Here is a 16413-nt window from a genome sequence, read left to right as displayed (position 1 = left end):
TGGTCCTGGGTGATGTCACCGGGAGAGTGAAAGCAACCACATGGCAATGAATCAATAGACCACTCCATTGACTAACAGAGTCCCGATAAGATCTCCGGCCACAGGGCTTCCCTGGTTGGCAACGCCTCGTGTGTGCTGGCGCTGTGAGGTGGGGAATCCAGACTCCAACAGGAGAGGATGGTGGCAGCCTGGGTCCAGGCCTCCTCCTGGATCCTGCCTCACGCTGGGCTGAGTCCAGGCATCCTCCCTGGGATAAACTGTAAACGGGCTGTGACACTTTGTACTGAGTCCTTCTAACTTGTTATCGAAACTGAGGGCAGTTGGGGAGACCCTGCAAAGCAGCTGTTGGCATCAGAAGCATGGACATTCTTGGGGACTCTCAGATATCTGCTACCTTTTTAGTGGTCCCTGAACTTGCACAGCCATAGGCATCCACCATACGAAGGAGGGCCAGGGCAGGGATCCCCCGGGCTGGCCAGCAGCTGACCTGTTCTTTCCACCTGGACACTCATGGGCCTCGGGCCACCTGCCCCACGGCCTGCTGGGACTGACCACTGAGCCTGCAGGCAAGTCAGCACCCCCTTAACTGTGTGATGTCGCTCAGAGGCTGGGAAAAGGGCATTGGGAGAATTCCACCAACCTTGTTTTTGTCTTCAGTTCTGGCTGCTTGTCGACAGGCTGGGTGCCAAATGGAGGAGCCTGCAGACAGATCGCCGAGAGGAAGAGTTAGTGTGGATTCCCAGATGAAATCCCATGGACGGAGGAGCGTGGTAGGCCCATGGGGCTGCAAAGAGTCGGACATGACTGACCAACATCCCTTCCTTCCTAGATGTAGGACAGTGCAGGAGGTCAGGAGGAGGGGGTCAGTGTCCACACTGGGCCCACCCCCTCCTCTGTGCTGGTCACACTGGGCCCCACCCTCTCCTCTGTGCTGATCACACTGGCCCCACCCCCTCCTCTGTGCTGATCACACTGGCCCCACCCCCTCCTCTGTGCTGATCACACTGGCCCCACCCCCTCCTCTGTGATGGTCACACTGGCCCCACCCCTTCCTCTGTGCTGGTCACACAGGGCCACACCCCCTCCTCTGTGATGGTCACACTGGGCCCCACCCCCTCCTCTGTGCTGGTCACACTGGGCCCACCCCCTCCTCTGTGCTGGTCACACTGGCCCCACCCCCTCCTCTGTGCTGATCACACTGGGCCCCACCCCCTCCTCTGTGCTGGTCACACTGGGCCCACCCCCTCCTCTGTGCTGGTCACACTGGGCCCACCCCCTCCTCTGTGCTGGTCACACTGGCCCCACCCCCTCCTCTGTGCTGGTCACACTGGCCCCACCCCCTCCTCTGTGCTGGTCACACTGGCCCCACCCCCTCCTCTGTGATGATCACACTGGCCCCACCCCCTCCTCTGTGATGATCACTCTGGCCCCACCCCCTCCTCTGTGCTGGTCACACTGGGGCCCCACGCCCTCCTCTGTGATGGTCACACTGGCCCCACCCCCTCCTCTGTGCTGGTCACACTGGGCCCCACCCTCTCCTCTGTGCTGATCACACTGGCCCCACCCCCTCCTCTGTGCTGATCACAATGGCACCACCCCCTCCTCTGTGATGGTCACACTGGCCCCACCCCCTCCTCTGTGCTGGTCACACTGGGCCCCACCCCCTCCTCTGTGCTGATCACATTGGCCCCCACCCCCTCCTCTGTGATGGTCACACTGGGCCCACCCCCTCCTCTGTGCTGGTCACACTGGCCCCACCCCCTCCTCTGTGATGATCACACTGGCCCCACCCCCTCCTCTGTGATGGTCACACTGGCCCCACCCCCTCCTCTGTGCTGGTCACACGGGGCCCCACCCCCTCCTCTGTGCTGGTCACACTGGGCCCACCCCCTCCTCTGTGCTGGTCACACAGGCCCCACCCCCTCCTCTGTGCTGGTCACACTGGGCCCCACCCCCTCCTCTGTGCTGATCACAATGGCACCACCCCCTCCTCTGTGCTGGTCACACTGGGCCCACCCCCTCCTCTGTGCTGGTCACACTGGGCCACACCCCCACCTCTCTGCTGGTCACACTGGGCCCACCCCCTCCTCTGTGCTGGTCACACTGGGCCCCACCCACTCCTCTGTGCTGATCACACTGGCCCCACCCCCTCCTCTGTGCTGATCACACTGGCCCCACCCCCTCCTCTGTGATGGTCACACTGGCCCCACCCCCTCCTCTGTGCTGGTCACACTGGCCCCACCCCTCCTCTGTGCTGGTCACACTGGCGCCACCCCCTCCTCTGTGATGGTCGCACTGGCCCCACCCCCTCCTCTGTGATGATCACACTGGGCCCACCCCCTCCTCTGTGCTGATCACACTGGGCCCATTCATTCTCTGTGCTGATCACACTGGCCCCACCCCCTCCTCTGTGCTGGTCACACTGGGCCCCCCCCCACCGCTGTGCTGGTCACACTGGCCCCACCCCCTCCTCTGTGCTGATCACACTGGCCCCACCCCCTCCTCTGTGCTGGTCACACTGGCCCCACCCCCTCCTCTGTGCTGGTCACACAGGGCCACACCCCCTCCTCTGTGATGGTCACACTGGGCCCCACCCCCTCCTCTATGACGATTACACTGGCCCCACCCCCTCCTCTGTGATGTTCTCACTGGGCCCACCCCCTCCTCTGTGATGTTCACACTGGGCCCACCCCCTCCTCTGTGCTGATCACACTGGGCCCACCCCATCCTCTGTGCTGGTCACACTGGGCCCACCCCCTCCTCTGTGCTGGTCACACTGGGCCCCACCCCCTCCTCTGTGCTGGTCACACCTGGGCCCACCCCCACCTCTGTGCTGACACAGGGCCACACCCCCTCCTCTGTGATGGTCACACTGGGCCCACCCCCTCCTCTGTGATGGACACACTGGCCCCATTCATTCTCTGTGCTGATCACGCTGGCCCCACCCCTTCTCTGTGCTGATCACACTGGCCCCACCCCTTCTCTGTGCTGATCACACTGGCCCCACCCCCTCCTCTGTGCAAGTTGCTCCTCGGTCTGGGGCTCGCAGGGCCTAGGGGTCACAGTCCCACTGGCGACGTGGAATAAACAGGTAGCACTTCAACATGAGCCAATGCTCCCAGGGGATCCCTGGGATCCCCAGCACCCAGAGGAGGGCTTCGAGGAGGGCTCTGTGTGTGGCTTCTATTCAGAGCCAGAAATTCAGGCAACAGATAAAGGGGGTTGCTCTGTGGCCTCCACCGGCTCCTCTCCGTGAGGTGGGCAGTGGCCAGGCCCAGCCGGGGACCCAGTGGAGGCTGGAGCTGGGTGTGACCTGGATGGGAGAAGACGGCTTTGGGGCGGGGCTCTCAGCTGGAAGGCGGGAAGGACCACCCTCAGGTGGGAACCTGAGGTGTGGGTTGGAGAGTGGGACTGTGGGCTGGGGGCCCAGCCCCTCACTGATTCCCAGGGTGTCTGAGCTGTCTCCGTCATGCCGGCTCCACCCAGCTTCCCTACCTATGGCCCCACCATCAAAGTCACAGGTCCCCAAGGGCTGCAAGGGCCCTGCGTGTATGCTAAGGTGCTTCATTGTGTCTGCCTCTGTGGAGCATAGCCCGCCAGGCTCCTCTGTCCATGGGATTCTCCAGGCAAGAATACTGGGGTGGGGCTGCCCTCCTCCAGGGGACCTTCCCCACCCAAGGATCAACCTGCATCTCTTATGTCTCCTGCACTGGCAGGCGTGTTCTTTACCACTAGCACCCTCCCCCCACCCCACCCAGGGTCCTGCTCTTCTCTAATGCAAACTCGACCTCCTAGACCTCAGGCTTTTCCCACCTTCACACGGGGCCAACAATAATCCTACCTCAGCAGGCCACTGGGAGAACTTAATACAATGAAACAAGGGTAATAACTTCAGGTAATAACTGCTCCCCGCCTCGCTGAAGCTCAGCCTGACCCCCTTGCGCCCTCCACCCACCCACAGCCCACTCACAAGCCTTCTGCAGGTAGAAGGCGTCCGCCCACTGGTGCCAGGCCAGCCCACGCCCCCTTGGGAGATGCGAGTTGCGTCCATGCCCTCTCAGGTCCCCCCCAACAAGCCACACAGAGTAGACACAGTAGGGGGCCTGACACGTCGTAGGGGCCTTAAACCTGTGGCAGGAAGGAGCAACACCCTGTTTCTGCCTGCAAAGCCTCTAGGTCACGCGAGTTAACACTTGGGAAGGGAGCTCATTTCTGTCCCTCCCTGGAACAACACCTGCACCAACTTGGAGTTCCCAGACAGACTGGGATTTGATTGGTGTGTGCATAGCTTTTTTTTTAAAAAAATAGTTTATGATTACAAAGGTAATAGATGTTCTTTTTTAAAAAAAAAATTTCTTATCTGGCTGCCGCAAGTCTTAGGATCATGGAGGATCCTTAGTTGCAGCATGTGGGATCTAGTTCCCTGGCCAGAGATTGAGCTTGTGCCCCCTGCACTGGTAGTGAGGAGGCTAAGCCGCTGGACCCACCAGGGAACTCCTGGTACTGGATACTCCTTATTAAAATTTAAACAAGACCTTAAAGAAATGAGAGTCATCTGTGGTCTCCTACTGGCTGTCGTCCAGTGTGTGCACATTAAATACAATGTTGGCACACAGTTTCGGAGAAGGTGACAGCACCCCACTGCAGTCCTCTCGCCTGGAGAATCCCATGGACGGAGGAGCCTGGTGGGCTGCGGTCCATGGGGTCGCCGGGAGTCGGACACGACTGAGCAACTTCACTTTCAATTTTCACTTTTATGCACTGGAGAAGGAAATGGCAACCCACTCCAGAGTTCTTGCCTGGAAAATCCCAGGGACGGGGGAGCCTGGTGGGCTGCCGTCTGTGGGGTCGCACAGAGTCAGACACGACTGAAGCGACTCAGCAGCAGCAGCAGTAGCACACAGTTTTGTATTCTGTGATTTTTGATTTAAGATGTCTTAGTGTTCCTCCACATAATTAAATATCAAAAGTGTAACTTTTAAGGGCTGCATAATATTCCTATTATTTTTCTATATATATTTTCCAATATATTCCATAATATTCCTATTGATCGTAAGAATCAACAGGAATCTCTTTATCTGCTCCCTGTTATTTCTGACGTTTTATTTCTAAATAAAGTTGTGCAAACTCCATGAAACACAAGTTCCACTTCATCTCTCTTACTGACTTGAAGGCTTCCTAAACGTGGGTCCTGGCTCAGAGAGTGTGGGCATTTTTAAGGCTCTTTGAGGCATTTTGGCAATTTCACAATTTTTGCTCCACCAGCCAGGTAAGAGGCCCGTCTACTCCAATTCTCCAAACAGTGGGGTGCGTTGGTCCTTTTAACCTTTGTTGATCCAGTGGGGAAAATAGCATCTAATCGTTATTTTAATCTGAGTACCCCTGATAATTGGGCTTCCCTGTGGCTCAGTGGTAAAGAATCCACCTGCCAATGCAGGAGACTCGGGTTCAATCCCTGTGTCAGGAAGATCCCCTGGAGGAGGAAATGGCAACCCACTCCGGTATTCTTGCCTGGAGAATCCCATGGACAGAGGAGCCTGGCGGGCCACAGTCCATGGGGCTGCAAAAGAGCTGGACACAACTGAGTGACTAACATAACAGCCACCTCTGATAATGAGTGACTGCCAGCCTCCTTCCCCGTGTACCGAGTCTGCAGACAGGCAGGTGCGTCCAGGGGTGGGCGGCGGGGCTGGTATTTGGTGGGAGTTTGGGGGGGGGGCTGCCTCATCTCCCTCGGAGGCCAGAGGGCTCGGGACCCTGCTCCTCTGAGCTTTTACTGCTCGGGATTCACCCATCAAACACACTCCTGGAGCCCCAGCACGCAAGTGGAGGCAGGCAGAGGGTCTCACGGCGTCTCTGCGGGGCAGGGGCCTCGCTGTGTGACTCCCGTGCTCCGTGGAGCAGGTGTGAAAACCACCCACCGGGTCTGCACCCTCAGGCCACAGACTGGGGAACGGGAGGCTGGCGGGGGGGACAGGCTTCGGCACCCCACAGAAGGTCAGGGCAGGTCCGGCTTTAGAAACGGGGAGCCAGCCTCAGCCCAGAGCCATGAAGAGCATCATTGTCCTGAGACTGGGTCCCCTTGATGGCGAGCTCGTGTCCCGAGCTGCCGCGTGTTTGGTGTCAGCACGTCCCGAAAGCGCTGTCGCGGTGGGGGGGTGGGCGCCTCGGGATGCAGGGGGCCTCCTCCCCACCCAAGACATCCCGGCACAGCTGGGAGGGGCCTAAAGGACCCCTTTGATAAGCTCTTAAGACTGAAGAACAAGAGGGGACACGGGGACCAGGCCGTCCTGGCTGATGTCAGCTCCCGAGCGTGTCTCAGAAAGGCAGGCCTGTGTGCCACACGGTCCCCGGGTGAGGTCATCCTACAGCCCATCTGGGGGCCACTGTGCAGCCCGCTCAGCTTGCCTCCAGGGTCACGAGACAGAAACGACGCTGTGACCGCGCTGGGGGGCAGGGGAGGGGTCTCAGCATCCAACCATCCTGCTGGGCCCCTGGGGGAAGGCCTTCAACCTGCGAACCCAGGTCCAGCGAGAATCCTGCTGTGCTGCCTTGGCGGGGGGCGCAGGGACTCCCCAACCCTTGATAGATGCCCAAGCTCCTCAGCCCCCACCTCTGACTTGGCCTCTAGGCCCCTGCCTGCCTTCAGCAAGGGGTCCCCCTCTGGCTCTCCTCTTGATAATTTTTCATCCACCCATTTCCCCGACCCCCAGCGCCTAGGCTATAAATCCCCTGCACCGTCCTTGGCGAATTCGGCCGGATCCCTCTCCCCTACTGCCATGACCTGTATACCATCTTCCTACCGTTTTGACAAGCATGTGAACCATCTTTCTTTATCAAGGTCAGGAATGAATAAGCCACAGGTGGTGGTGTTGGGGGAGAGGGTCGTCAAAATGATAAAACTAGGTGCAGTTCAAAGGAGACCTGCCCGCACCCCGGGCAATAAACACGTGAAGAAACAGCTGGGAGCTGGGTGCTCCGGTCTGAGTGTTGATATAATTTTTTTTAAAACAAGCAGCTGTGAGCTATGAAGAAGGCCCCCTGCAGAAGGAGGGAGGGGACGCCTTGCCGTGACCTGCTGTTTCTCCCGGTCTGGGGCCACAGGATGCCTTTTTCTACGGTTACTGTGATTTGAAGGGTGAATGGCTCCAGGATTTCCCACGGAATGCATAAGAAGGTTGGCCAGGCCTTTCTCTAAAGCTCTCTTTACCGATGCTTTGGTGATTCCCCTGACAGGGAAAGAAGCCTCAGGAGCAGCCCGCGGCCTCCACACCCCGTCATCAGCCTGCAGGGTTAGAGGGAGGGGTGGGGGGGAACCCTGAGACTTGCTGCCCTCCGCCCCGGGCTAAGGGCCTTTCAGGACAGGCTTTGAAGCGACCACAGGCCGCATGCAACTGGGACCCACATGTCCACTAGTCCTGGGTCCTGCTCTTGAATAGGGTCCCTGTGGGGAAAGCCAGCCGGCCCTGACACCCGAAAGCTCACTGACCCGCCAGCGCACCCGGAACAGGGCGTGGATCCCCGAGCACCCGTCTGGTGCCCCCGGGTCCCGGGTCCCGGGTCCCAGGCGGCACGCTCCTCTTCTTACCTTGCAGGTACATCTCCTCGCCTTCTGCGAACATCCGGCCGCACCGGACACATAGCGCGCACAGAGGGTGGTAGTGCTTCTCCCCCGCCTGGAAGAAGCAGAAAGCAGAGGTGTGTCTGCCGGGGACGGGGACTTGGATCTGCCGCATCAGCTGGGGCCACAGCCAGCCCCCACCACCGATGCAGGCGCGCAGGCCGGCCGTGCAGCAGAGAGTCCACACCGTGTGGAGGGGTCAGGGCCCGTGACGCTCCAGGCTGTCCAGGGTGTGTGTGTGCGGATGTGCCCCTGCCCACTGGGGGCCAGGCCTGGGAGCAGAGACCCGCCTCCAGGAGCAGCCAGTTCTCCCGTCTCCACCACCCCCAGGAGGCAGAGGGGGCCAGGTCCCCGCACCTGTGAATCTCAGGACACCGAGCTAACATTACTTCCCCAGGGGAGGGATAGGACAGGGGGCTGAAAACGACGGGTCATTTTCATATCTCTGTATTGCTCGCTTTTCTCCATGAGTGTTTTACTGTTTTTACTGTTCTTGAAATTCATCCAACTCAATTAAAATAGCAAAATAATCAAAACAAAGGACACTGGCTGGTTTGACTTATTTCTACATGAAAGTGAAAGTCGCTCAGTCGTGTCTGACTCCTTGCAACCCCATGGACTATACAGTCCATGGGATTCTCCAGGCCAGAATACTGGAGTGGGTAGCCTTCCCTTCTCCAGGGGATCTTCCCAACCCAGGAGTCGAACCCAGGTCTCTCGCATTGCAGGCGGATTCTTTACTAGCCGAGCCACACCTGGGTTTATTTCTACAAGGTACCAAAAAATCACCCCAAAATACTGTCTTCAGCCTGACGGAAAGTGGAAAGATAAACTACAGATGGGAGAAAATAGCTGCAAATCATAGATCTGATAGGGGCTGAGGATCCAGAATATATCAAGAATTCTTACAGCTCAACAACAAAAAGACAAAGGGCTCAGTTAAAAAACGGGCAAACGACGTGAAGTGGCATTTTCTTCCAAAGAAGATACAGCCACACCCAAGAAGCAAATCAAAGATGCTTACTACTACTGTCATTAAGGAAACGCAAGTCCAAATGCCAACAAGATACGACCCCACGCCCACCAGCGAAAGTGAAGACGCAAGTCAGTCAGCTGAGTCCGACTCTGAGACCCCATGCCCCACGCCCACCAGTGAAAGTGAAGACGCGAGTCGCTCAGTTGTGTCCGACTCTGAGACCCCATGGACTGTAGCCCACCAGGCTCCTCTGTCCCTGGGATTCTCCAGGCAAGAACACTGGAGTGGGTAGCCGTTCCCTTCTCCAGGGGATCTTCCTTACCCAGGGATCAACCAAGCCTCCCACATTGCAGGCAGATTCTCTACCACTGGGGCCACCAGGTCTAATTAAAAAAAAAAGGAAAATAACCAGTGCTGACGAGGCTGTGGGGAAACTGGAACCACTGTACATTGATGGTGGGAACATGAGATGGTGCAGCCGCTGGGAAAACAGTGTCACTGACGCCAAAGGGTAAACATAAAGCTACCATATAACCCACGTGAAGAGACACCCCACGGCCAAGGTGAGAGAAGCCCCAGTAAGATGGTAGGCGCTGAGAGAGGGCATCAGAGGCAGACAGACTGAAACGACAATCGCAAAAAACTAATCAGTCTAATCACATGGACCACAGCCGTGTCTAACTCAGTGAAACTAAGCCATGCCATGTAGGGCCACCCAAGACGGATGGGTCATGGTGCAGAGTTCTGATGTGATCCACTGCAGAAGGGAATGGCAAACCACTTCACTGTTCTTGCCTTGAGAACCCCATGAACAGTACAAAAAGGCAAAAAGATAGGACACCAAAAGATGAACTCCCCAGGTCAGTAGGTGCTCAATATGGAGATCAGTGGAGAAATAACTCCAGAAAGAATGAAGAGAAGGAGCCAAAGCAAAAACAGTACCCAGCTGTGGATGTGTCTGGTGATGGAAGCAAGGTCTGATGCTGTAAAGAGCAATATTGCATAGGAACCTGGAATGTTAGGTCCATGAATCAAGGCAAATTGGAAGTGGTCAAACAGGAGATGGCAAGAGTGAATGTCGACATTTTAGGAATCAGCGAACTAAAATGGACTGGAATGGGTGAATTTAACTCAGATGACCATTATATCTACTACTGTGGGCAGGAATCCCTTAGAAGAAATGGAGTAGCCATCATGGTCAACAAAAGAGTCCGAAATGCAGTTCTTGGACGCAATCTCAAAAACGACAGAATGATCTCTGTTCATTTCGAAGGCAAACTATTCAATATCATAGTAATCCACACCTGTGCCCCAACCAGTAACGCTGAAGAAGCTGAAGTTGAAGGGTTCTATGAAGACCTACAAGACCTTTTAGAACTAACACCCAAAAAAGATGTCCTTTTCATTATAGGGGACTGAAATGCAAAAGTAGGAAGTCAAGAAACACCTGGAGTAATAGGCAAATTTGGCCTTGGAGTACAGAAAGAAGCAGGGCAAAGGCAATAGAGCTTTGCCAAGAGAACACACTGGTCATAGCAAACACCCTCTTCCAACAACACAAGAGAAGACTCTACACATGGACATCACTGAAATCAGACTGATTATATTCTTTGCAGCCAAAGGTGGAGAAGCTTTACAGAGTCAGCAAAAACAAGACCGGGAGCTGACTGTTGCCAAACTCCTTGTTGCCAAATTCAGACTTAAATGGAAGAAAGTAGTGAAAACCACTAGACCATTCAGATATGACCTAAAGTCAAATCCCTAACGATTATACAGTGGAAGTGAGAAATAGATTTAAGGGACTAGATCTGATAGACAGAGTGCCTGATGAACTATGGACAGAGGTTCGTGACATTGTACAGGAGACAGGGATCAAGACCATCCCCAAGAAAAAGAAATACAAAAAAGCAAAATGGCTGTCTGAGGAGGCCTTACAAATAGCTGTGAAAAGAAAAAGTGAAAAGCAAAGGAGAAAAGGAAAATATACCCATTTGAATGCAGAGTTCCAAAGAATAGCAAGGAGAGATAAGAAAGCCTTCCTCAGTGATCAGTGCAAAGAAATAGAGGAAAACAATAGAATGGGAAGACTAAAGATCTCTTCAAGAAAATTAGAGACACCAAGGGAGTATTTCATGCAAAGATAGGTTCAATAAAGGACAGAAATGGTAGGGACCTAACAGAAGCAGAAGATATTAAGAAGAGGTGGCAAGAATACACAGAAGAACTATAGAAAAAAGATCTTCACGACCCAGATAATCAGCAATTCTACTCCTTCGTATGTAAGAAAAATGAAGAGAACAAGAGAAACAAAAGTTTATGCCCACCCAAAAACCTGCACATAAATCTGCATAGAAGCATTATTGCCTACAGCCAGAAGGTAGAACCAGCTCACATGTTCATCAATGGGTGAGTGTGATAAACACGATGGAAGACTATTCATAGATCTATCCATAAAATGCAATGAAGTCTTGACACTTGGGGCCCCTGTGGTGTTTTATAAGGACATTAGTGTCTTTATAACATGAGACATCAGCATTTTCTGCCATGGGGGAACAAAGGGAGAAGGTGACCATCTCCAAGCCAGGAACCCAAAGGGCTGGCACCTTGGTCTCAGAATTCCAGCCTCCAGAAATGTGAGAAATAACTGTCTATTGTCTGAGCTTCGCAGTTCACAGCCTAGCAGCCCAGGCCGACTAAGACAGGCTCACAAGGTCACACACAGATGTGTCTTCACCCCTTCCATCAGCCCCCTTCGCTGCTCCGGTACTGTTGGTGTGGCCACGCTGGCCGGGGCATTCCCCGTCATCAGAACATGACTGCACCCCCTGCTCCATTGTCCCCCCCAATGCTGCCCAAGAAGGGCCTCAGGCGTCAGCCCCCCAGGGGTCACCTGTGCCGCCGACACCCCAGCCCCTGCCGGGCAGGCAGCACAAGCCCCTTAAACCCAGGTGGGACTCAAGATGGCACAGGTTACCAAGGTGATGAAAAGCCCGTGAGAGTCTGCAACGTGTGCCTTTACAGCGATGCCGGGTGCCTTCCCACAAGCGGCTGTCATCTTTAATCAGGCAGAACAAGGCTCGTTAGGAACACAGCCTCCAGGGGCACAGAGGGAGCTCTGCTCCTCACGGACCCCCAGGCAGAGGGGAGGGTTCTGAAGGCAACAAACGCGGAGGGCTGGGCTGGTACCACGGAGCAGTGGCCGAGCCTCTGGGTCCCCAGCTCCCTCCCCTCCCTGACAGAGGAGCAGGCAAGCCCTCCCCACTCCCTGCTCCACGTGGGAAGCACAGAGGCTGGGCCTCCCACAGCCCATTAGAGGCAGGCACATCCTCCCAGATACATCCACGGCCTCTTCCGGTCTCGGGAGAGCCGGTTTGGCCTCCACCTCCTTTCTGAGGCCTCCCCTGGGTTCCCCCCCAAACCCCCGGCTGCAGGGCCAGGCCTGGAGGGCACACATCCCCCCCCACCCCCGCAGCCCAGGATGGCCAGCTCCCTGTGGCTGCTCCTTGCACATCCCTGGATTTGAAGCTAATTTATTCTCCTTTGCGAATGACCAGAACCGGATCCAGATCTTAAAAGATGTAATCACAGACCACGCGGACCAAATGAAATTTACTGAGAAGCTCATCGAAAACCTTTAGCAGGAAGCATGCAGCGGGGGTGGGTGGCGGTGGGGTGAAGGAACCCACACAGAGGGCTCTGCCACCCCAGGCCCGCCCAAGGAGATTTCACCCCAGCAAGAAGAGCCTGGCCATGTCAGCAAAGACCCTCCCCAGAGGCCCTGACAGCCTGGACCCACGGCTGATGCCCCTGGCCTCAGGACAGGCTCGTACAGGCTCAGGGGCTCGGGGGAGCGTGTCGAGGCTGGCGTGGCCCCCTGGCCCTGCCCTCCTCTCTCCCCCACTCAATCTGGGGTGACTGCTCCAGGCCGGAGCTGCGTCGCCTTGTCCTCTGCAGTCCCCGGGCCCCAGAGCAGAGCTGCATGCAGAGGGGGCATCCCATAAAGATGTTTGGAATGGGGAAACAGCATCCACACGTCGTGCATAACACGGTCCCAGGCGACAGGGGGATTCTGGTCAGCAGAGTGTGGGAGCAGGCAGAAAACACACTCCACCTCTAGGCACGTCAGCTCTCAAGGCTCTGAGAAGTCCTGTAGTGAGGACGTCGGCCCAGGGCCCTTGCACGGCCTCCCCAACCCAGATGCCCGGGAACGTGGTGACGGATGGACGGTTGAAGACGAGGAGTGGAGATGCTGCTCCTTTCTGGTGATGAGCAGGGGCGTGGCGTCAGGCTGCAGGCAAGTCAGCACGTGCCTGCACTGGGGGTCTCTATGTGGGTGTATCTGTGTGCGTCTATGTGTGTGTGTGTGTCTGTGTGTATCTGTCTGTGTGTGTGTCTACGTGGGGTGCATACAATGAGCAAGGATGACATTTAAATGCTAACGGTAGTTTTTCTGGGTGATGACATTCATTATGGATGATTTTTGGTTTATTTTATGACAAACAAGTGTTCCTTCTGAGCGTGTTTTTAAAATAAACACATTCATTAAACTTTAAAAAGAGAGAGAGAGAAGCTGGGGCCTTGAGAAGTTGACTTCACATTCATTAAATTTTAAAGGGAGAGAGAGAAAAGCTGACTTCACCTCTGTCCTTAGGAAATGCTTTTATTTGTTCAGAGTCAGGGCTTGCTTTCTCTCTGTGATGAAAGTCCTGCTTCTTACAAGGGTGAAAAGGAAAGTGCTGAAAAGAAGAGGGGGGAAACAAATCCTCCAGCCCTGGAGTCACAGAGACAGTCCACTTGAAATGGAGAAATGTTCGTTCAGCTGGCCACCCCACCCCCACCCCCAGGGGTCCTCCAGGCAGAGGAGCTCCTACCAAGGTCATCCCTGGGAGCCCAGCCCCCAGGCCAGGGTGGGAGTGTTCAGGAAGGGTCTGCAAGGTGCATGGTGGGTAGAGGAGGGAGGGTAGGAGGAAGGGAAGCAGAGAGGAAGTAATAAAGGAATGATGGGGTTAATTAGTGGTTCCAAGGGACCTTGGGCTTCTCGTTACCATGGAGACAGCCAGGCGGCAGGCGGCAGGTAGGACCAAGGTTAAGGAGTGTGGGGCTGAGCAAGAAATGCCTGCCCTCCCCCCATTCCCACCTGTTCCTGCTAATACTAGTGAGAACAAGAAGAGAAGGTGGTGATGGGGGCGCCGAGCCAGGGACACCCCTCCCTGGGCACCTCCTCTCCGGATCAGACGCTGGTTGGTCTGCTCAGAGCCCTGTCCCCTGGCCATGCACCAGCCCACTTTCCAGCTCGCTCTGCAGAGAGACTCCATCCCCGGGAGCCAGCCCTTCAGCAGGGCTGCTCCCACGCTCCGTGGGGCCAGCCAGCCAGCCAGCGACGGGGTGGGGGCCTGCGTCAGCCTCTCCCGGGTCCCCTGCGGACCCAGCGTGGAGCAGGCTCGTGGGGACAGACACCCCAGACACGCAGGATGCGGGCAAACACGGGGTAGAGGACGCTCAGTATTTAGAGCGGCTGAGGGAGTCAAAGGCACATTTCACGGGCGGGCGGGCGCCTGCATGAGACGGTTCCGGGCCGGGCACACAGACGTGGCAGACTCCTGCGGGTGGGGAAGGGGCCCCGAGCTGCTCTCCTACCTGCGCTCTGGGGGGAGAGCCTCTTGGGGGGCAAGTTGGAGGGGTGAGGGGTGGTGGCAGGTGCCTCCAGGGTCCCACCCCTGCTGATCCACTCGGCTCCCAGCCAGCCCACCCCACTTCCGCCAGCACGGCCTCCCCACTGGCCCAGGGAGCTTCCTACCTGCACGCAGTCCTGGCACCAGAGCCCAGTCCAAGCAGTCGCCCCCACCTGCCTTCCCAAGGCCCCTCTCCAGCGCCCCCTCCGGGGACAGGCTGGCAGGAACGGACACCCTCACCCTCCAGCTGGCGGTCTGGATCCTTCTCGTCTGGTTTGCGGTCCGTCCCCGGCTGGTCGCCAGCCGACACCCCCTCCCCCACCCCCCGACCAGGAGCCCTCCACCCAGCCAGCCGGGTCGCCGGCAGGCTCTGGGCCGAGCCCAGGCAGCGCCGCCGCGGTGACGGCCGCCCCCCTTCTGCGGAGCTGCCGCTGGGGAGGAAGCTCTGAGCCGTGCAGGGCCCCGCCGACGACTCAGCCACCACCTCGCGCTGGAGCTCGCCCGCAGGGGCGAAACAAAAGCATTAATCTTCCCAGGAGGTTTTTGCATCCTCCACCACAGCCCTGCCTTTCTCCCGCTCCTCACAGCCAAGGTGTGGACCAGGGGTCATCCCACTCACACTGCCCAAACGCCCGGAGCCTGTGTTGGGTCCAGCGTCGAGTATCAGTCAGGGAGCTGACAGGCAGACTGAACGACGACCACACGCAGATGGGTCCCTCCCTGCCCTCTGAACCCAATCCATCAGGGGAGACCCCCCCACCCCACCCGCTACCCCGAGGGCCACCACTGAGCTGGGGGGGACGTCCTGTAGGGTCCCCCGAGGAGATGCTGGCTCGCTCTGAGGATGGGGGCACTCGGCAGGCACAGGGCGGGTTCAGGACAGGGAGAGGCCGGGAGGCCCCAGGGTCCGGGTCAGGAGCGTCCCGCCCACGGGCCAGGTCAGGAGCATCCCACCCACACACCTGCAGTAGCAATGTGCCGGCCACGGAGCCCGAGAGGCCCCCGCTTAGGGCATCAGGCGGCACTGACGTGGCACTGAACCAGAACAGCACCATCCAGTGGCTCCACAGGGAGAGGCCAGGGGTTGGGGGGCGGGGGGCGGGGGGCGGGCGGCCTGGCTGGGCAGCGTGGGTTCAAGTGGGCTCGGCCCCGTGTGGCGGTGGCCGCTGGCCCAGCATGTATTCTCCCAGATACAGAGATGGGCCTGTGGGAGGTGAGGAGAGCGTGGCCTGGGGAGGGAGGTGGGGCGGGCTGGATGGGGGAGGGTCAGCATCCCATGGAGACACCTGACTGTGGAGGGAGGAGGAGAAGCCAGAGAGGGGACGGGAGCTGTTCATGGAGCCACTGGGGGGATGTCTTGTGAGGTGGAGCCCCCCAGGGAGGAAGGGGGCTGCAGGGTCAGGCCCAGAGGAGGCGGGGGTGGGGGGAGGATGCCTTCTGAGAGGGGGGTGTGGCCCCCCAGGGAGGAAGGGGGCTGCAGGGTCAGGCCCCAGAGGAGGCAGAGGGGTTCAGACCAAGAGCAGGTGAGAGAGGGTGTGAGCTGGAGGAGGGACAGAGCCTTGACCAGGAAGCTTCGCAGATACCCTTAGTGACCTTGGCCTCACCGGGGTTAAATCTCAGACAAGGTCGTCGAGGCTGGCAGGCGGGGGTGGGGGGAGGAGCAGCCCTGGGAGGACGGAGCTCGGAAGCTCCGGAACAGTCTTTGGTGCCCTGCGGCAGGTGGGGCTCTCCTAGGGGAATTCTCCAGAAGCCTCAGTCCTGCAGCTGGGTTGGGTGGGAGGGGGCTGACTGTCCAGAGCAGGATCTGCAGCAAAAGGCTGGGTGAGGAGAGAGGCCTGGGACGAGGGGCGCCAGGTAAGGTGTCACGGGGCTGCGGGGAAGGACGCAGCATTTGTCCACATTCAGAGGATGTGGGTACGGACACTCAGCCTGCTCGCCACCCAAGAAGACACAAGACGTCTGGCAGATCGGACGGCAACCATCTCATCGTGTGACCATCTGCCCAACTGCGTCAGAAAAACACGAAGACCCCAGAGCATAAGCAGGCAACACTGATGAAAGATAACTGAAATGCAAGAACTCTGATTGGCTGACCCCAGTGTATAAGCAGGCAACACTGATGGACGGTAACTGAAATGCAAGAA

At 57.5% G+C, this 16413-nt stretch overlaps 1 protein-coding gene across 23 annotated transcripts in view; it reads right to left on the bottom strand.

Moving 5' to 3' along the window:
• The window catches only part of ABLIM2 (actin binding LIM protein family member 2), a 160021-nt gene that overhangs the window by 70202 nt on the left and 73406 nt on the right, over positions 1-16413 (bottom strand). For 22 of the 23 annotated variants that reach the window (XM_070462467.1, XM_020894509.2, XM_070462468.1 and 19 more), the window contains exons 7-8: positions 7589-7676; positions 641-699 (exon numbers count right to left, since the gene is read on the bottom strand). In XM_070462467.1, coding sequence (XP_070318568.1) covers positions 641-699; positions 7589-7676 — 147 coding nt within the window. Of the gene's footprint in view, positions 1-640; positions 700-7588; positions 7677-14394; positions 14712-16413 lie in introns of those variants that run through there. The other variant, XM_070462485.1, reaches the window with a different exon arrangement.

The sequence above is a fragment of the Odocoileus virginianus genome, unplaced genomic scaffold, assembly GCF_023699985.2.
Source record: "Odocoileus virginianus isolate 20LAN1187 ecotype Illinois unplaced genomic scaffold, Ovbor_1.2 Unplaced_Scaffold_5, whole genome shotgun sequence".
Taxonomy (NCBI): Eukaryota; Metazoa; Chordata; class Mammalia; order Artiodactyla; family Cervidae; genus Odocoileus; species Odocoileus virginianus.
This window is presented reverse-complemented; position numbering and strand designations above follow the sequence as displayed.